We start from the raw sequence: 22,276 nt of genomic DNA on the forward strand, positions 1-22,276 counted from the left end.
TTGCACTCCGTCCGTCCGTGTGTCCGTCCGTCCGTCCGTGTGTGTGTCCGTCCGTCCGTGTGTCCGTGAGCAGCTAATCTCGCCCACCGTTAACCCGGTCGATGCCAAATTTTGCACACACACTCTCTGGATGCCAACGATGAACCTCTGCCCCAAACTTTCCAGAACGGCCTGTTATAGCGCCACCAGGAGGCCGCTTTGTGCAAAACACGTTTTTGCACAGTACACCTACAGATTTCGTCCAAACATCACGCAAATTGGTACACAGTCTCTCTAGAGCCATTCAACCAAACCGGTCTTTCAGATTTCTCACACTCCATCCTGATTGGTTAAGATTGGCTTCCAAAGTTCACAGGAGTGCTCAGTTTCAAACAAAATGCTGCAAATCATGAACACATCGCGTGATTTCCCTGAAATTGTGCACCCACATTCCCACTAGGCCGAGGACGAAATGCCACATGAACAATTTCAACTCAGCCTCAAGGTGGCGCTATAACTGGCCGAAAAGTGTTTTTACCTCTAACTGCACGGATCTGTGGATAACTTTGTATGCCAACTCCCTAGAGGCCAAGGAAAAACCTTTGTCTGGAATTTTTCACATCTGCTCTTTATAGCGCCACCAGGAGGCCGACATATGTAAAACACATTTTCTATTATTACTCCTTCAGATTTTATCCAAATTTCACGCAAATCGGTACACATGATCTCCATAGTCATGTGATCAAGACAGGTTTGTTTGATTTCTCATATTCCATCCTGATTGGCCACGATTGGCTCCTACAGTTTTCAGGAGTAGCCCGATTTGTACAAATCGCCACAACTCCTCAACGCAGCGTCCCATTGCGATGAAACTGTGCACGCATATTCCCACTAGGCTGAGGAAGAATCCTGGTGGAGACCTGTGCCCAGAAGGGCACTTTTTTAATTTGTATTGGAGTGTGAAGCTTGAACAATAGGTTACAGATAAACTGTGGTCGGATACCAATAAGGACCCTAGGCCAAATGCCATTGCGCAGTAGCCTGCACCAACAAGTCTATGCGTGGCATGTGAAACTGCACCCCCCTTTTCCCCTCACTGTATATGTTTCTTTTCCATTTTTGCTTCCTTTTTTTTTTAATACTGTTTTTATTAGGCATTTTTTGTATATGACAACTTCAGAATATCCTTGACAATGATAATGAGTTATTCAGTTGTATAAAATGAAAGATAATGACAGGTAATATAAACCTTTTTGCTTCCTTTATGATGAATTCCTGTTCTGTTTATTAACTATATAGAAGTGTCTATTTGTACGTCTCTTAATTGTTTTGATGAATTGAACAAGGTGGACCCTGTTGTAAACAAGTGTAATTAATTAATTGGGTCGTCCACTCACAGTTAACAGTCTTTGTATTGAGTTTGTGCTTGAAATGTACTGTACTTCTGCAAACTGTTAATAAATATTTCAATCAATCAATCATCATTAAAGTTGCCCACTACACCCCTGAGCTAGCCTATTAATCTAATCATTTGCGGGGTGCAAACTTTCACCACTAGGTGGCACTGTCCGTCGTATATCTACCATATTTTGGTCCATTCCGTCCTTGGTCAGGTGGAAAAACCATAGACTGAAAACGAATAGGTTGTATGCGCCTATACTGTCTCCTGATTGGTCTAAAGGTGTGTAAGATGAGAGGAATCACAGGATGAGAGGTGACCCCCCCCTCCTCTCTCTCTCTCTCTCTCTCTCTCTCTCTCTCTCTCTCTCTCTCTGTGTCTCATCCTGCAACAGTCCCTTCAGTTCATTCTATGCTTCAGTCCCCACACAGTCGTTGGTGGCGGTGCAGGTTTGCCATGATGCGGACTGGGATGTAGACAGTGTGTTAGATACAGTGCAGTAGTAGTAGGCATTTCTGTGGACTGGACGCTGAAAGGGATTTTCATTTAATACCCACTACCAGGGCTGGAGGATGATGGGAGAGGAGAAGCGGGGACTATTTTTGGACATGCCGCCCGCTTTCTTTATGGTGTTTCTCTGCGCAATTACTACGGCATATGCAGTGGAAGGTAGGCTATAAAGCGAGGTAGTGTTTTGGATAATGTATTCTGTCTGTGAACGTAAGATGTAAAAACAATTGTGCAAACTATTAATGTGGCAAAATTGAAGATTTGAAAGTAAATTGCATAAGACAAAGTTATTAGGTAGGCCTGCCATACGGACGAATGTCTTGTGAATGTGAACATAAATCGGTGTGAAGTGGACATGCATTGCAGACAGAACACCACCTTGGCTTGGAGAAATTGGGCAGTAGGTTACAGAAATGTCACGTAGAAACGTATAGACCTGTCCTGTGGGATCAAATACACGTGCACACTGCGCCTCATGTCACGTCTCTGTCTCTCTCTCGCTCTAATACACACATTGAAAGTGAGAATTAAACTGGCTGCTGAGTTTTGCAACTCAATGATCGATACTTGTCCTCGACAGTTCTACACAAATTATATCTGCCCCCCCCCCCCCCCCCCTCTTATGTGAAGTCCACCGGGCCAGTGGATTCGAGACGCAAATTACAGTATATAGGCTATCGGCATCGCACCTGTCCTCCTGATCACTCAAATTAAAAACAGACTAACAAAACTTCAGACAATATACAGGGCAGGCTAAAACTCCCATTCACCCAGAGGTTTATGGGAGGGGGACGTTAAAACTGCCATCAATTTGTTACAATTTGAGCAATCCACTGATGAAGAATTATGGATGTCAGAGATAGGCTAAAACCAAATGAAAGCAGTTTAAGCGTTGTCCATCAGTCACAAGTTCACAACCTGCCATTCACCTGTCCTCGGATAATTGTAGTGTATATCCTATGTGTGTTCACACATTGCCTGTCCCTGCTGACCCCCGGCTTCTCCCGGCAGCCCCGCTCGCCTGCCTGCCTGCCTGCCTGCCGCGCCCCTTATGGGGCAATTTACCGCCGCTGCGTGTCAATGGTGCGCGTAATGACAGGCGGCGAGGCGACTGATTATAAGATATGATATGTAAATGTATCATGGAGACTTGGAGAGCACGTGGCTGTTTATTTTTGATCTATTAGTGTTCTGTCCCTGTGTGTGTGTGTGTGTGTGTGTGTGTGTGTGTGTGTGTGTGTGTGTGTGTGTGCATGTGTGTGTGTGTGTGTGTGTGTGTGTGTGTGTGTGTGTGTGTGTGTGTGTGTGTGTGTGAGAGTGAGTGAGTGAGTGAGTGAGTGAGTGAGTGAGTGAGTGAGTGAGTGAGATATGACAGCTGTTTCTGGTCATAGTGGATTTTTTTTATTAAGTTAGGTAGGTCTGCTCAGTGGTGTATAACTCGATCTCTCTCTCTCTCTCTCTCTCTGTGTGTGTGTGTGTGTGTGTGTGTGTGTGTGTGTGTGTGTGTGTGTGTGTGTGTGTGTGTGTGTGTGTGTATCCTTAAGTGAACATGAACTGTCAACCCCGTTATATTTGTTTCCTTGTAAAATTAATTGTAATTTGTGGATTCAAATAAAGAAATCGAAGTGTGTGTGTGTGTGTGTGTGTGTGTGTGTGTGTGTGTGTGTGTGTGTGTGTGTGTGTGTGTGTGTGTGTGTGAGAGAGAAAGAGAGAGGTACACTTGTTTCTGATATAGTGGCCTTGCCGTGTCATAGCTGCTCAGTCAATTGGTGTAACTCACGATTATCTAACTTCCTTATACTGCTGCCACAGTCTCTTTACTCTTCAACATTTTAACATCCATTAATCTTATCGTTTTCAATCTTGTCCATCTCTCTTCCCTCTCTCCTTTTCTCTCTCTCATAATTCTTTGTCCTTTCCAGTTCCCATCAGTGATCACAACCTCTGTCTTTCTGTCTCATAATGTATATCTTCTCAGCAGAAGAGATACAAGGCCTACTTGTGTGTGATATTTAAGAATGATACTGTTGACTTTCAGCATGTTGCCAGTTCTTAACCACATATCTGCATTCTAACTCTGGGGATGTCAGATTTTTACTTTTTACTTTATTTGTTTATTTGGACAGGACAATTAATGGTCACATGGACGTAAATACACTGGATATAGCACAGTTAGTTGCTAATTTTCATCCGCAGTCCTCACAGGAAACACAAAATGGAAAAACAGACAGTAAAACAGTGGAATACATTTACATAACATTACATAGGGAAGACTCATATAGAGTCATTATATATGGGTATATGCTATGCAATAAGCATGGCCTGTGGTTAAAGGTGATATTACACAATCAACTGCTGAGGAAAGGGAGACAGAGATTGGAGAGAAAAGCTGACTTCTCTTTTTTAATATTAGGCTTACGGTCGATCACCCCCAGCTACTTAAATTCCTGCTTAGTGAACAGCTAAATATTTTTGCATTACCCATCTTCAAATGTCATTGCAAATCCCATCCTAGCACATATTATTGGATTGGGATGCTGGATTTCCCAATAAGAGTGCCAAGCCATCTGAGAATCAGCACTGCCCCTGCATATCAGCAGGCAGCACTTCTGTCACGCCAAAATGCTGATTTGTGGTCCGTTTGTTGAATGCTGAGGAGTTGATTGCTTCAGCTGGCTCCAAGAGATGAGAGCTGGAGTCCATTTGAGACGTCTAGGAGTTGGAAATGGGATTCACTACTCCTGACCTTTCATGGATGTGGCACGATGGTGTTGTACACTGTTTTTACTGCTCCTACTCTATTTCTCTCCCTAGCTCTCTCTCTCTCTCTCTCTCTCTCACACACACACACACACACACACACACACACACACACACACACACACACACACACACACACACACACACACACACACACACACTCACACATCTGTTATTGAGTGTTCTAGGAGTGCTAAATTCTAAATGTCAGGTTCCTGCTCTGTTTCAAGATACTAAATGCTGATATCATTGTCATGAAGACTAGTAGTGAGTATAAAGTATGCACACGTCTGTGTTTTGTGACTTATCTGCATATCTCTTTGCACCTGAGTGTCTCCCTGGGGAGATCTTATCCTTTCAACGCGAGCGCACACACACACACGCACGCACGCACGCACGCACGCACGCACGCATGCATGCACACACAGAGAGAGAGAGAGACGGATGCAGACGATGCACGGCCAGTGCCATGCTCTGTCAGCTCATGTTTAAAAGATGAAGTTTATATATTCATATGATGACAGGTTATCATAGTGACAGACAGATAGTTGAGCTTCATGGGAAAACCAGGAGTTCGGCCAAGATCCTTTCCACTGGTCCTGAGGCTTTTACTATTTTATGCAGGCCTGTTCCCCGGGGGTCCATCTTTAATTGACTATTAAATATGTATAACCAAACCCCTTTTGTTTTATACATGTACACAAGGTATAGAATAATATAGGGTGAATGATAATTACCTTTTGTAAGTGCTGTTATAATCATGATCAAGACCTGTAATCATATGTAATCATATATGTACAATCATGTCAAGACTGTGGTGTTTGTTTTTCGTCTGTGTGTTGTAATGTCCGTATTGTTTTCCTATGTTGTGTTTAAAAAAGAAAATGGTGTGGTTCTATATACATTGAATTTGAATTGTGATTGAATAGTTGTGAAATTTCAGAGCCTCAATAAAAATACATTGAAAAAAATAATAATCATGATCAAGGGGTGCCTGCGGATCAGACAGTTGGTGCACAGACCATATCATTGCTGTCGGGCAGAAACTAGGGCCGGGACTAATTGCGATTAATTTAGATTAATTAACTACAGAAAAATTAATCGCGATTAACTACAGATAAATTAATCGCACCTTTTTTTTCACCGTGGAACGTTTCTCACTGGGCGCTTTTCTATAGTACTGAAAACTGGAAATAATAAAAAGTCACCCCATTTTGTGTTGCCTAGAACTGGAGGTCTGACAAAAAAACAATATGAAGTAAGTACAGCTTTGTGATGTCACTGAGATGTACTTGTTACTGTTACAATTTTTTTTTCAGACCTCCAGTTCTAGGCAACACAGAATGGGGTGACTTTTTATTATTATTTCCACAACAGGCATATTAATGACAGTAAAATGTTGAAAATTAGTGGTATCCTGTAGTCACTATTCATTGATTCACTGGGATACCAAAAAACATTTAAAAAAAAAGGTTTCTCGCTGTTCTCGGGTTGAATATTGATATGCGATTAAAATGCGATTAATCTAGATTAATTAATCGCAAAGCCTCTGATTAATTAGATTAATTTTTTTAATCGAGTCCCAGCTCTAGCAGAAACGTATCTCCACATTTTAGGGTTTTATTTTGTTCATCTATTTGAAATTGTTTAAGTGGAAATAGTGAAGTCTGCAGGTTTTATAAATAATGAACCAATGAAAAGTATATTAACAAGAGCTTGTGACTAAATAATAACTACTGTGGATCCCTTAGTTGGAACATAAGTTGTCACATGTCTCTCCTCTCTCCCTCCCTCTGCCCTTGGTTTCCTGTCTCTCTACAGTGACCTATCTGAAATAAGCACAACATAATAATGCCAGAAATAATGATCAGTCTGCATGCGAGACAGAGAGACTCATGGATACGTATTACTCATGGGTTCATAAACTCATGATGTTAATTTTAGTCCCACTAGCAAAAGGGTAGTCGTGTTGGTCCATCCATCCTTCCATCACTTTGGTCCCAAACAAGATATGTCAAAAACTACTGGCTAGCTAGAATTGTCCATTCATGCTTCCCAGAGCAGAGGAAAAAACCAGCTAGCATAAAAAACTGAAGCTGGAAACAAGCTTCGGAAGTTTAATTCACAGCGCTTTTGACACATACAGATTTTTGATTTAGCTGGCAAAGAAACTCCTTAGGGAATTGTTTGGTTTGAGAAACACTTCTGGCCATATTGGCATAACAAATCTGACTAAATGTGGATTCTATTTTCTGTATATAAAATCACAATTAAGACTGTTTGAGGAATAGAGCATTGGTGCGCATTAAAAGAAAGGCAGAAAGAGAGAAATCTTTTGTTTCAAACGCAAAATAACCTCCCCCAGCCTCCTCCTCTCTACCGTTTCTCTGGCTTTCATTATTCCGTGTGTTCAGCTAATTTACAGTTGTAAGAGTCACATCAATAACCTCCTGTCTCAGGCTGAATTGACTGCTACACTCCTTGTTCTTGTTCTTTATACTAAATTGATTGACCCTTTCAACAACATTCGAGAGAACATCAATTACTATTTGTTTCAGGCGAAAGGAAAACAAATGTCTTTCTTACAGTTCTTCTAATAGAGACTACAGCAATAGAACCCCAATTATCCGAACCTCAGACTTCACAACTCAACTATCTGAAAATCAGTTACAGTATATTCAATAGTTAGAACTGTTTTACATATTTCATTCTGTGTTTTACATGTTTCATTCTGTGTTTTACATGTTTCATTCTGTGTTTTACATGTTTCATTGTAATTGAGGTGATCTCAGGATCCACATGGGAACAGCTTGGCTCCAATCTAAGTATTAAATATCTAATAGAGATCTAATATCTAGTAGAAAACATACAACGTATACTGTATACGAGATACAAAAGAAAATCACGTATACTAGTATACAGTACGTGATTCTTTTGTGTAGAAGTGCTAAGTTAGCCTACTAGCAGACAGTGTGCAAAATAAATGGGGTGTTGGACAAACAGACATACGCATACGCACGCACACACACACAGTCGTACACACATACACACACACACACACACACACACAACACACACACACACACACACACACACACACACACACACACACACACACACACACTCACACACACAAACACTCACACACACACACACACACACTCACACACACACACACAAATCCAGACATACCGTAGAGACGGCTATAGCCACCTGCAGAGCCACGCCATGAAATGTCTTTTGGCTGAATCTACTCGGTGAGCCGAGCAGCCAAATAACCCGTTTCCACATCAGTAATAAGCCACTTTATTCAATTCTCTATTACCATACTCTGAGGTGAAGATGTGTGGGAGATCATTCAAGGCTATACCTCAGCATATGATTGAACATAATGGCCCACTCTTTATTTGCTGCTTTAGACCGGGCCCTGTGCCAGACAACTCAGGGGTCCTGCTGTGGCCATATGGTGTCACAAATAGTCATTATGGGCCTTACAGCAAGGCTGCTGTGCCTACCATCAGAGCAAAACAAAAGAACGGTACACGCACGCACACACGCACCAGTGTTACCCATTACCCATACCCTTGGGCAGGTGTGTTGGGTCACCTAAATGTCTTGGACAGGGACAAAAGAGCCAGGTCTGTGAGGATAGACTGACACACATATGTTAGCAACAACAGGGACAATGATTTGACTCTGCATGAGGCCAGTCATCATGAAAGGTCCGATGTGAATGAGAATAAAGTGATGTGGGATAGAGAAGGACAAGTCTACACAGTACACGCACACACACACGCACACGCACACACACACACACACACACACACACACACACACACACACACACACACACACACACACACACACACACACACACACACACACACACACAATTTACAATTTAGGCATTTAGCAGACGCTCTTAATCCAGAGCAACTTACATTAAGCAAGAACAAAAGCATGGGAATACATCACATAAAAGCATTTATCATGAAACATGCGTAAGCTAAGAAAGTAACAGGAATATCTATATAATGAAACTATACACTACTATGCTATACATATGTACTATGGCGTGCTATGACTATATACAATGCAATTATAGTGCTGTCTACATAACATGCTATAAGTCTGTATCAAATGCTATCTAAGTCTACGGAAGTGCTATCTAAGGGGGTAGGGTAAGTGCTATGGGCCATGAGTCTGAAAAGGTGGGTTTTCAGACTACGGCGGAAGATTGGGAGTAATGCTGCAGTTCTGACTGCAATGGGAAGTGCATTCCACAGTTTTGGAGCCAGAAGGGAGAAGAGTCTGGGACATGTGGAGCGTTGTCCCGGCGTTTTTAGTGAGGGTACTTCCAGCTTCCCTGCGTTGGCTGATCTGAGTGCGCGGGAGGGTTTGTAGGGTTCAATCATACTTGCAAGATATGGGGGAGCCATACCTTTGGTTGCTTTGAATGCCAGCATCAGAGTTTTATATTTTGTGCGGGCAGCGACCGGGAGCCAGTGGAGGGAGCGGAGCAGGGGGAGACATGTGAGAATTTTGGCTGGTTGAAGACCAAGCGAGCTGCGGCATTTTGGATCAGCTGGAGAGGCTTAAGTGCGCATGCTGGTAGGCCAGTAAGGAGGGAGTTACAATAGTCGAGTTTTGACAAGACTGTTGTCTGGATTACACACACACACACACACACACACACACACACACACACACACACACACACACACACACACACACACACACACACACACACACACACACACACACAGCTAGCCTCTGACGGTTGGATTGATGGACCTCTGAACCAATAACTGTCTGGATCCTCCTTTTACATTGTTTAACAAGCTCTCTGTATTTGATTGGCTGTTAGCAGGCTTGTAAAGCGGACCAATAATTTCTAATTTCTAACTTCCCCGTTTCACTGGCTGTGAATCTGCAGTGGGTGTTTACATTCACTCATTCTCAAACTGTTACTGACTGTATCCTTACACGGAGGATGCAGAATTGCTAGGCTAATACATTGCAAAGGGGCGGTGGCTCAGAGTTAGTGTCGAAGTGTCCTTGAGCAAGACTCTGAACCCCTAATTGCTCCTGATGTGATGGTTGGTGCCTTGCATGGTTTCCACCGCCATCGGTGTGAATGTGCATGTCACATGTGAATGGGTGAATGTAATGCACAATCTATGTAAAGCGCCTTGGATAAAGGCACTATATAAATGCACCATTTACCAAAGAAAATACTTTTCAGGGTATTCAGCCTTATTAAATAGCACACAGTGGAGGGAACTGAAACAGTAAAATTCATTATAAACTGTGTACCAAATGCAAATGCCCAACATTCCCGTTAGCCCATGATGTATGAAACCACATTATAGTAGTTGCAATTTTTGTTAATTTGTTTGTTGAGTAGCTAATACGTTTTAATACTTTGCCTTTTGCTTTTACCATTCCTCTCCCCACACTTTTCTGTCTTGTCGTCACTGCTATTGTACCCTATTGATTTAGGAGCACCCAGCGGGAGGACGTAGCACCTCCGTCCTACTCCTCCTGTTCAACGTCCCCTGCTGCCAGGCGCTGTATAGAAGTCGCTAGCGCAGTGACAAAGATGGCCCTGATGGCCTGATCCCTGCCTGTGGAGGGCAATTAGCTCTATTGTTAACTTCAAGGCCTCCATAAAGGGCTGGCTGAATAGCAGCTGGACCTAATTATAGCCACCAATTAGTTCAGTTGTGGCACACTCCATTTACAGCAGTGGTTGTCAACCTTTTCTGGATCATTCAGGGCCCTCTTGGAAATATCAAAAGTGTTAGTGGTGCAGGTCCTCCACCCATCTGACCCCTTAACATGGCAGCCATTCGGCGGATGATTGCTCTGCGATTTTCTAGTAACTAGTTTATTGTAATTAGTTAGTAACTTGTTAGTCCAATCAGCCGATTAATGCTGGTTGGCATAACTTCATCAGTCAGTCAGTCAGTCAGTCAGGATCCAGGATAGGACTTTTCAAACACCAAAGTACTCACTGATAGAAGTGGACGACATCATCGGATTCGATGGACAACCATAAGCAGTAAGCAAGTGTGCGTGTGTGTGTGTGTGTGTGTGTGTGTGTGTGTGTGTGTGTGTGTGTGTGTGTGTGTGTGTGTGTGTGTGTGTGTGTGTGAGATCACACCGAAGCAATGTAATGTAACTGACTAGACAACGTCAGCATCACTTGACTTTCATGACCCTCACACTGATCGAGAGAGAGAGAGAGGGAGAGGGAGAGAGAGAGAGAGAGAGAGAGAGAGAGGCACGGGCGCACGTACGTACAGCATCAGACAGATGATGAGTGCTGTTCCTATCAAAGTGACAGAGGCAATGCTGCAGATGTTTGGTGGGAGAGAGTGGGTGTAATGGAAGACAAAGATGAGCAATATACTGTAGTAATTGTACAAGTTATTCTGCCTTTTTCTCTTTCTTTGAAGAAACATAAAGGACCATGTGTTTAGCCTACTGTCTACCGCTCAATTGACATACAGTAGTCTCTTGTTGCCAGAGTATCAGAGATCTACCAATACATCTGGTATAATATGCAAGGTATTTATTTACCAATACATCTGGTATAATAATATGCAAGGCATTTATTTACTAGAACAGCAGCAGACAGTGGTGAAACTATGCTTACTGCTTTCGAAACCATTCCTGTGACAGCCCTAATATCAAGGACCGGCCTACAGTACATATCTGCAGGTTCTGCAATGCAGATTTGGATTCAATTCTCTAATAGTTTCCATATATATCGACAGTATTTATTGTGGTGCAGAAATTACTTCAAGTTCTCTATTTCTCGGGCTCAACTGAATGTTGGATTTGAAAGCATTGATTGAGTTGAAAAATCTAGTCTGAAAATAGCCCCTGCATAATCTAAATGTCAAATGAATTATTAACTAAAATTTAAGTTTAGCCAGCATCGATTATTATTATTATTATCGTTATTCAGCTAAGCTCATGGCATTGAAAAATTAAAAAATTAATCAAAGAAAGACAGAAAGAAAGAAAGAAAGAAAGAAAGCAGATCTATCTTTACAGGTATGATAGAAGCTATGAATGGAATGGACAAGGACGTATTAACACCAGGATGGTGTTTATAGGGTGTTTTATACAATAAATAAATAAAATATGATCCATCATCTATGCCCCCCCCCCCCTCCTTGGAACCCCACACCAACTGTTTCTCCTCAGATTTCTACCTCAAGGGGAAAATGAGCCAGCAAAAACCTTCCTTGCCCTTCCTCCCCACAGTTCCCAGGCTAAACATATCTCTCACATAGCTCAGATAGTTTAGGTGCGCTTGGCTTACCTTGGTTGGTTTGCGTGCAGGACGTACTATAAACATCGCTGCTGGCTCAGAACACAGCTGTGGAAGCTCACGGTATACCCAGGGAACCTTTAGCTGAACCCTTCTCGTCTCTGCCGTGCATTAAGGATTTACAGTTCTAACCTAAATCTGACCCCCCCCCCCTCCCCTCCCCCTACCTTCCTCGTGACACAACTCATACACAAATGGCTCTCGAAATAAGAAAAAATACGATTATACACATACAAAACCAGTGTTAATTTAAAACATGTACTGCTAGACTTTCTTGTATAATGAGTAGCAAAAATAGCCGATCTAAAAGCTCACAACACACGATGTGATGCGATGATTTAGTCTAATAGGCTATAGATCTAATATAGATTTTTGAGGGGAACTAGCCCCTCCTATGCATAGCTTTGTGTGTGTGTTTATACCACGGAATGTGATGATTTGATTAACCTACCTGATGTATGATGATAAGAGCACCCCTCACTGTGTGATTTTCTTTTACGGTTTGAAAATTTAGAAAATGCCCGATGGCCTCTAGTGACATGCCACATGACATCAAGTTGAAAGTGCATGGTTTATTTAACACATCAGGAGCAACACAAATAAATTATTGAGATTATTTCACATCAAACGGTTATTTTGGTGATGCCTCTTTCGTACAGGTCGATAATGTTATTCGTGCTGGAATGAAAATCAACCTCGTTTCGAAAAATGATTACAACGTCGCTTAATTGCCTCTTATAATCACGCCTCTGTGTGCATGTACTCATAACACAAACAGCTGTTTAAATTAATTCGAATTAATAACATTAGATAAACCCTCCTGGTGTCCAACGGACCTTGAGAAATTAAATTAACACCGATATAGATAGTGACCTGGTTTGTTGTACAATTCTGAGGTACTTTTACTTTACTGGAGTATTTAAAAATGTCAGTATAGCCTACTTTTACTTCTACTCCACTACATCTTAGAGGCAAATATTGCTCTTTTACTCCACTACAATTATTTGAAAACTTTGTAGATTTTGATTATTATTACAAAATGTACATTAACCAGTATGTATATATATATATACATACTGTATATATATACTGTATATATAAAGTATATATATATAAAGTATATATGGAGTGTTGTGATGTCCAGAGCCCAGGCAGAGGCCTTTTGGCGGTTCTGGACAACCGTGGGTCCGACCGTCTCGACACCGGGCACTGCACCCCCTGTGGGGGTGTGGAACGCGTGTGTTGAATTTGAAGTCGGTGGGGCGAACGGTTCTCGAGTTACGTACAGACGTACAGAGACATGGTACAATTATAGATAAGATGAGTACTTTTACTTTTGGTACTTTAAGTAAATTTTGACTTTTGTACTACTCATGTATTATATCAGTATTGATATACTTTCACTTAAGTAAAATATTTGAGTACTTTTTTCACCACTATTTGTTGGTGTCATTCGGACCTGGTGGATGTTGTGAGTCGTGACAGTGTTTCACTGTGGCCATAAGCTTTTCCAGCAAAATAACTTTTTAGAACTGGTTCTGTTCTAGATTCTTGGAACCTTGGTGTTTTCACGGAACCGGCAGACATTTTTTTGGTTCCAGTTCCGTACCAAATTTTAGGGTTCTGAACCAATTAATTTTCAGTGGAAACACTCTGAACTGGTTCAATATTAGGCGGGAAAAAATAACTGAAGCGGTTCAACTCAAGCCCCCATGGAGGCTCTCCGATGTTGAAGCACTCGGCCGTAGTGGTTAGAGTATGAATTGGCGGACCCGTGGATTTATGACGAGGAAACCCCGTGCAGCTGGGGTTTAACATTGAGCACTCGGTTGCACTTCCGCATTTGACCACCAACTGTTGGTCAAATGCGGAAGTAGAGCGTTCTTCCGGGTGCTTCAAAACGCCACTGAGCAAATTCCACTGAAATAAATAGCGGGGGGGCGGGGCTGTCGCTCCGGTTCGGCCTCTATCCTTTTATTACTCTATGGTTCAAACTCCGGTGTAAAACGGGCCTGTGTGTTGGTGTGCGAGCGAGGCACGCCCATGGAGCTAACGTATGGCTACAGGCTACACGCTGACCTAGCCGAGCTACACGCTGAGCTAGCATGTGTCTGTAAGCCGCGCTGCACGCAGGTTTACATGATGCTTCACACTAAGCCAACGGATGTCTTCCACACTGTGGTCCTCAATAGAACACCTGTCAGCAGGCAGGCGCACACATGCACGCATGCATGCACGCACGCACGCACACACATGCACAGTTGCACACGTGCACGCACACATTAGATTGACACTATTTTCAGTCTACATTGACACAGCTCAAAACAAAACAAAAAGGTCATTTTTTTATTTATGTTTTTCCTGTTTAATACATGAATGTACATTGTAGCCACAATCTGAGCGTTATGTATAATTCTGTATTTTCTTGTTCAATATTATCACTCATCTCTCAGTCCTGACCGGCAGCTGAATACATTCACCGTTTTGTTTTTTTAAACAAAGCCCTGTTGAATTGTTGGTTGAATGGTGCATAATGAATACGAGCTACAATTACGGCTTACCGACAGTGTGATATGGATTTCACATTAAATATTGAGCATGAACAGAGTTCAGTTCAGCTCGTGGTTTCAATACTTCCAACTAAAAATGGAACAAGTTCCAGCTCCTCCTAAAAAAAACAACAACAAAATAAATACCAACAACTACACACACATCTGGCGTCTTAGTTCAGAGTTAAACAGAGTGATCATGGCAGTATAGATTGATGCTTCCCGCGCTCACATCTCCCATCTAGAATCTAAAGTGAAAAGAGAGATCATATCAAGAGGACAATTTATGTTAACAAGTGTGTGCCATTCTCACTCACTGCTCTCCCTGGGTTTAACCCATTAAAACCCATTAAATGAAAGCATCATTTTAGATTTTAACCACTTTAACCGTTTTTTCATACTTTGGCTATTCAATAATAGCAGATACAGTATATAATCTCATAGTACGTCATTTTGTGCCACGACACGATCTTGCAGATCTGCTGTTTTAGAAAAAGAAAAAAAAATGTGTGCAAATATTTGAATATATTGGGCGTCAGTAGTGGCACTAATATGGGGATTTAGCATTGTGTAAGAGGCCTTCCCCCGTGTGAAATTGGCTATCTTGTGCCACAGCCTAAAATCCTTAAAACACCTCCGCTACCCGTTATATTATGCATAGTTGTGGTTTGGACGTTACAATAATTAAACCAATCACCGTGCTACCTGCCATTGCTTTTAAGAGATCCATTATCCATTACTCATTATGCCCAGTGATATCTTGCCTTGTACACTAGGGCCCATGGATGAGTGATGCGTTGCTGCCTTGAAATATATTTATATTTGATACAGAGAGGGTCCAGTAGCTCCTCTATCATCCACTCTGACCAACACGGTCTCACTGCAATAAAGCAGCGAACACTCACAGAAACAACCAAGAACACTTCTCATTTCATTCAGCCATAACTTGCTCAAATATTAAGCAGTTTAGATTTGGTATATAGATCGTGATTGTATTGTCTCTCTACGAAATGGTATCAAGCAAAAAGGAAAGTTCGGGAAATCGGATTAATTAAATCCTGAACTGAGGCGAAATAACATGAATATGACACCTGTTGCTTCCTTACCATCTATCTAGCCTTTAATTACCTTTCAATAAAAACACATTTGGTTGACACATTTGGTATCAGCTATGTGTTACTGATATTATTGTAATCCATTGTGATTTGAGCAGAGAGAGTAGAGTGAATCGCGCACAATGCGTCGTGGCACAAACTTTGACTAAACACATGGACACAAGGAATTGACACTCACAGTCTCACACACGCTGATTTTCCTGATTATAGGAAAATTATAATCACAGAGATTTGTGGAGAATTAAGACAGAACGAGACCTCTGAGCTGTGAATGTTCTGCAACATGCGTCAAGCCAGGGCAGCTCCAACTCAGCAGCGCATTCTTTGATCAAATAATTCACATTACGGGTGGTTTGAGGAGGCGCTTTCTGTTGTCCTAAACCTGTGTGCATGAGATTATTAGGGAAAGCACATCAACATGCCTACAGACACACCTCCACCCACAAATAAAGGTGTCAGCATAATGTATAGTACTGGGTATAGTGGTCGCAAGATATACCGTTTGCGCATAGTAGAAGCTCCTAAATGCGTAATTCACAGAGAATAGTTAATGCATGTAAGGCATGGCATACCTTAAGAGCCCAATATTGTTTAAAGATAAACGTTTTAACTCGAATCTTGGCTTCTCTGTGGTGGAGGACCATGTAACTAAATATTTTGGGATGGGGGTCCGGCCCACGGCCAAATAGATAATTTTGGTGGTCCTTCACATGAAAAAGTTTGGAAACCACAGATAGGATTTAGAAGACATTTGTAGAATCGGCCTGCAGGTCTTGGGTCTGGGTTATAACGCTCTGACTGGTGTTTCATATGTTGTTCACACAGACAAGACTGAGAGTTTTCCACCAGACCATTACAGTAATTGACCTGCAGTAAAAAATATATATATTAAGAAAAATCCCTATTTTGTTCTAAAATAATCCCCCTCACCATTTCCTATCTATCTAATCATGATTTTATCAATGCATCAAACATGTTATATTATATGTAATTGTTTACTCATATATATTTTTCATGACAAAATAAGCACTGACATCTATTGTAAAATGTAACGTCTTCTCAACTCGTCTCTATCCTGAAAAGAAGTCTCATTCGGTGTGATTATGGTGACATATTGCTGTCTGTCTGCATGCCAACCAACAAGGTCAGCCAGGGGCTTTGTTGAGGTGAGAAAATATGGTTTTCTCTTCGTTTGTTTTAAAGCTTGTTGTTTGCAGCTTTCTTTACGTGTGTGCGTGTGTGCGTGCATGCACAATGCATGCCTGTATGTGCACGCGCACACGTCCGTGTCTTATTAGACACGGACGCTGATCGCTTAGTTCTAAAAATACAAACATAAGTTGTACTGTATGTCTGTCCCTCCATCTAGTTGTACTGTAGGCTACTATATGTCTGTCCCTCCATCTAGTTGTACTGGACAGTATGTCTGTCCCTCCATCTAGCCTACTTGACAAAATACTGCTCTGTTCTTTTTTGTTTTGTTTTAACTTGACACAATTGATTAGCTATATCTGTATGGTCACAGACGTCTCCTGTGACAAGTTTATTCTGAAGGAGAACAGTTTATGACAGGGGTGGGGGGGGGGGGGGGGGGGGGGGGCTGTGTGTGACAATCATACCCTGGTGTATAAACATTATCTATTGTCTTGTTTATAGAGAACATTGCTGTCCTGTGCCATGAGGTTGTATTGTATAAAGGTTTTATGGTGACAAATGACAAACCAGTGTCATTCAAAAGTTGCTGCATGTTTCTAGAGGTGCAAGGTTTCTGTATAGATGAATCAATACTGAGGTGTCAAGCTGCGCTTAATGGTACACCTCAGCTATGGCTGACATGATCATGGTAATTTATTTTAAACAGTTTATTACTGAAACAGTCACAAGCCTGTCCTGTTTCATTATGTGAAATTGTGAATCCACGAAGCCACACATTTTCTAGGTCACGGCTGTCAACGAAACAATACGCAGAACGAGACAAAAGGAAGAGAGAGGAGATAAATTGATGGATCAGGGGGAGAGAGAGAGAGAGAGAGAGAGAGAGAGAGAGAGAAAGATAGAGAGACAAATACAACAGGACAATGTGAGACCACACAGATAATAGAGATAAGAGACAGCGAGACTGCAGACTGCAGAAGCACTGATACAGAATTGTGTGTGTGTGTGTGTGTGTGTGTGTGTGTGTGTGTGTGTGTGTGTGTGTGTGTGTGTGTGTGTGTGTGTGTGTGTGTGTGTGTGTGTGTGAGCGTGTACGCGTGCGTGCGTGCATGCAAAGAAAGTGTGACACAGATGAGTGCTCATGTGTGACAGCTCGGTTGTCTTTTTGTGTTGCTCCTCATATCGCTTCCATTCACAACAACATGCCATCAATGAGCAGAGCAGCTTACTGCCTCAACGCACCACGCTTACACTTTATTAACTGGCTATTCATTGATTCATGGGATCTGGTCATGAAGCACCGCTGCTGTGCGTGCGTGGGTTCTCATGTCTGTCGTGGGTTAGCGGTCCTGGTCCCATTACTTTAGTGACGAAAAATGTTTTGGAAAACAACGTGTGCATGGATTGTAATTAGCAGATTCAGTGGGTTGCATCCACAGGGTTAGTTGCTGCAGTGTCTGAATGTGATTGAATTGTCTCTGTAGGGGGGTATGACGTCTCCCACTGTGTGTGTGTGTGTGTGTGTGTGTGTGTGTGTGTGTGTGTGTGCCGTACTGTATGTATGTGTACAGTACGTGTATGTGTGTGCCGTATGTGTACAGTACATGTGTGTGTGAATGCCGTATGTGTACAGTATATGTGTGTGTGAGTGTCTTTTCATTTGGTGCCTTATACCAGAGGTTGTCAAACTAAGGTCCCACTAACAACGGCGAGCGTCGCTTGCATTTCATTGGCTATCGCCCAATCGCCCACTATCACCGGGCGACGTTGCCCAAAAGATAAATTATTTTTATGTTTTCGGCCGACGTTCCTCCACCCACTTTTCGACCATCGCCTGTTCACCTGCTATCGCCTCTATCGCCAGTAGTTGCCGGGTCCCATTGACAAATAATGCACTTCCGGAAAATTCGCCCACAACGTTAAGCTTCTGGGCTACAGGCAGGGCTACTCTGCAGTTCTACACTTGCAAACAAATCAGATTGTCCTACAGTAGGACTGGTTCTATTTCCTTCCTTCACGTCATTGTGTTAAAGGCCTTTCTCTATACCACTGAGTCACAGTTAAGCTAATGGTCAGCCCCATGCCAAACTGACACACACATTTACCATCTGTGAGTGTTACAAGTGCAATAATCTGGTATGGCTAATTAACATTTAACCACATACTGTAGATGTACGGGACGCGCACACAGGCACGCATATGCGCGCACACGCACACACACACACACACACACACACACACACACACACACACACACACACACACACACACACACACACACACACACAGCGGAGAGATCAGGAGACCATATAGAGATACTCTTAAATCAGCAGCTGTGATGGAAATAGCTTCATCGCTCCCCTGGGGGCCAGATAAAAGCTATAACAGCCTAGCTGCTACAATATGGAATGGATTTACCTGCTGTTTCTGCCAAGCCGCAATAAGGCTTTTACTTCCACATAGTGCGGGCAGGATGGCTTTTGTTTAGTGGTTTGTAGTAGTTGTTGACATGCTGCGTCAATGCTGAGGAAAATTGGGGGGATTTGTAGGCCTATGTAATCCCTTGCAAATTGTCAATTGTAATTAGGCCAATAGTTGAATATATTATTATGCACATGCAGAGAGAGACGGAGGTGGGTACGCTGTGACACCACATCATTCAGTGCTGATTATACATGTTGTTATCGTGATTGTACGTATCACTGGAGCAGCTTAATTATTTTTCTGCTAAGTCCGTATACGGACTCCAACGGATACTCTGTGGATTAATGACTGAGGCCCACAGCAGCATTTAACATTGTTCCGGTTGCTATGCAACGCCTCCATCACCACCAGCTATGGGACGTAAAATCTGATGTCCGTTTACCTCGGCTACAAACAGGATTATCAAACCTCCATAAGTCGGAATCTAGGAGAGCTGTCCTTGGTGGATCTTCAGCCATCCAAAGTTCGGATGTACTGTAATTTGTGACTTTGTACCGCGTTGCTCCTGACATGTAAACGTTTCTGGGGAGAGGTAAACAGTGCGCCCTAATGCTAATGACAGCAAAGTGTGTGTATTGAGTGTGTGTATGGGGTGGTGGGGGGTGGAAACTCCTTCTCTTAAAGTGAACGCTAATGGTGGCAGAGGCTAACTACATTCATGTTAACAGCTAGCGGCAGAGAAATAATTAATAGTCCTTATTCTCTTCAAAATGAGACAAATTGCCATCTTTGAGACCTTATAAAAGTCTAAACTTTGATCACGCTATGAAAGTGAAAGCCAGCGATGTATCCCCTCTAATGAGAATCTGGCTCAAATATGGACGGCTATCACATCCGGGGCAGGCAGAAGTGACGCGTTTTGTAAGCTCATAGAGTCGTAGTGCAGATTTCTTTGGCACTGCAGGCGCCACGTTGTGGATTAAAGTGGTAGGGTGGGGCACAAGGTGTAAATTCGTAGTGTTTTGCCGATCATTTTGGGGTGGGGGGGCTCAGCAGTGGGGCCCCTGACCCACAGGTTGAGAACCACTGCTGTGTTGCAGTGGTGAAAACCAGACAGAACCACTGCTGTGTTGCAGCGGTGAAAACCAGACAGCGGATGCAGTCAGCGGTGAAAACCAGACAGCGGATGCAGTCGTGGCTTTAGATAAGCTCTTGCCCGAGAGGTCAAATGACCTTTGACCTTCGGGGCTGTGGGGAGATCTGCGTCTGGGTCTAACAACCCACATGGCTCCTAAAAGGCTGTAGCTAATAGCTCTCACAAAATGAAGCTCTGGAGAGGATGAAAGAGTGACGAGGGTGAGCAGCAACAAGACCGCGCAATGAGAAGAGAAGGTGGGGGAGCTAATGAGAGACACTGCACACAATGAGAGAGTGCTATAGAGGATGAGAGAGAGAGAGAGAGAGAGAGAGAGAGAGAGAGAGAGACGTCAAGTATCGGGGGAATTGTGTGCCTGCGGCTTCCTCTGGGTGTGATGTATGTCACTTAAATCTTCTCATACCATGCCTTATTACAAAGGGATTTACATTGGGGACCAGTGTGTTGTTGGCAGTGTGCCACTTAAACTGTGTCAGTATTGTAATGGCAGAGAGAGTGTCACTGTCCATGCATGACGCAAATGAGCTTTGAATAGTTGAGCTGCGTCTTAGCTGCACACAGACAATGCCCGAGTAGCATGATGTACAAACATGCAAACAACAACGCCGTTAGATGTCACTGGTGGTGCCGTGGAGGCGACTTATCGTCCGGTTTAGACCAGTGGTTTTCAACCTTTTTCATATCAAGGCCCAGTATTTTCAGCCACGGACCACCATTTGATGAGATTTTGCCTCTCAGACGCAAAACAATGGTACCATTAGGAGAGACAAAAACAGGCAAACGTTGATTCTATAATTGTGTAGACTTCTTGTACCGGTAAATTAACTATTGAGTGTGAAATGGAACAAAATGGACCTGTAAGGGTCCATTTGGTTTCACTCCCAAGAGTTAAAGAGGGTCCATTTGGTTACCAACCTTACATCATTTAGCTGGGGACTACCTGGAACCCTCTCAAGGACCACTAGTGGTCCCCAGACCACTGGTACCTTTTTGTATGCTTTCCTGTAACGCCTGTAACTCCACCACACAATGTTTAAATTCCTCCCAAAATGCAATAGGGATCAATCATCCAATGCAAAAATAATCGTTCACATCAATCAGCCACATGCCGCAGGGGGTCGGGTTGAGGGGGAGTTTTCAAAAGTAGCGAAAATAACAGATCTACAAGCTCGCAATGATTCTTTAAAAAAAGACATAAGACATAAGAATCACATTGAGGGGCGAAGTGATCGATGAAGTGAGGCACCCACTGTATTTACTGTATATTGACAACATGTCATCTTACGTCGTTCTTTACTGCCCTAAACAAACATTAAAGTCCATAGAACTGACTGGCAAGTGCTCTAAACAAAATACTTGGCTGTCATATGACATAAAACTTCAAAAGCCATGCATTGGAGGGGATTGCGCCCCTCTAAAACCATAAAGAGACAAATCAAACGAAGCTCGCGAGTCAGTTCAGTCAACCTCAAGGGGGGTTCTTGCCATGCTCAAAGGCTCATTCTATACTCAAGGGGTTAACATGCTGCATTACTATGTGGGCGTATAAGTGTGTGCAAGTCTCAAACGTCATTCGCTGATGCGGCAGTCAGCTGACCAATTGGGCAGGCTACTTAAGCTCACTAGACTCCATGCTCTTCCTGCCTTCCTCTGCTCATGGTTCCCGGTTGTATGTGATGTTTTCTCCCACCACCACCCCAGCACCACCGGTGGGCTCTGCTATTTATGCTCCCCATGGGGGGGTTATTGTATATCTATCTCCCTGCTCTTATGTTTCATGTTGTTGCTTAATCGTGCCGAGCAGGGAGAAATCCAGCAGAGCCGAACGCCAAGTCAAATATCATATGCACACTTGTTACTCATTCTGCAATAAATATTGGTTAA

At 42.8% G+C, this 22,276-nt stretch overlaps 1 protein-coding gene across 1 annotated transcript in view; it reads left to right on the top strand.

Annotated features, from left to right (window-relative positions):
• Nucleotides 1-1,986: 1,986 nt before the first annotated feature.
• The window catches only part of LOC310859943 (ephrin type-B receptor 1-like), a gene marked incomplete at both ends in the record, with an annotated part of 66,619 nt that continues 46,329 nt past the window's right edge, over nucleotides 1,987-22,276 (top strand). Inside the window, one exon of the mRNA XM_083766710.1 lies at nucleotides 1,987-2,047. Coding sequence (XP_083622836.1) covers nucleotides 1,987-2,047 — 61 coding nt within the window. The remainder of the gene's footprint in view (nucleotides 2,048-22,276) is intronic.

This window comes from Protomyctophum parallelum (genome assembly GCF_964188405.1).
Source record: "Protomyctophum parallelum genome assembly, chromosome: 6".
In the NCBI taxonomy this organism is placed as follows: Eukaryota; Metazoa; Chordata; class Actinopteri; order Myctophiformes; family Myctophidae; genus Protomyctophum; species Protomyctophum parallelum.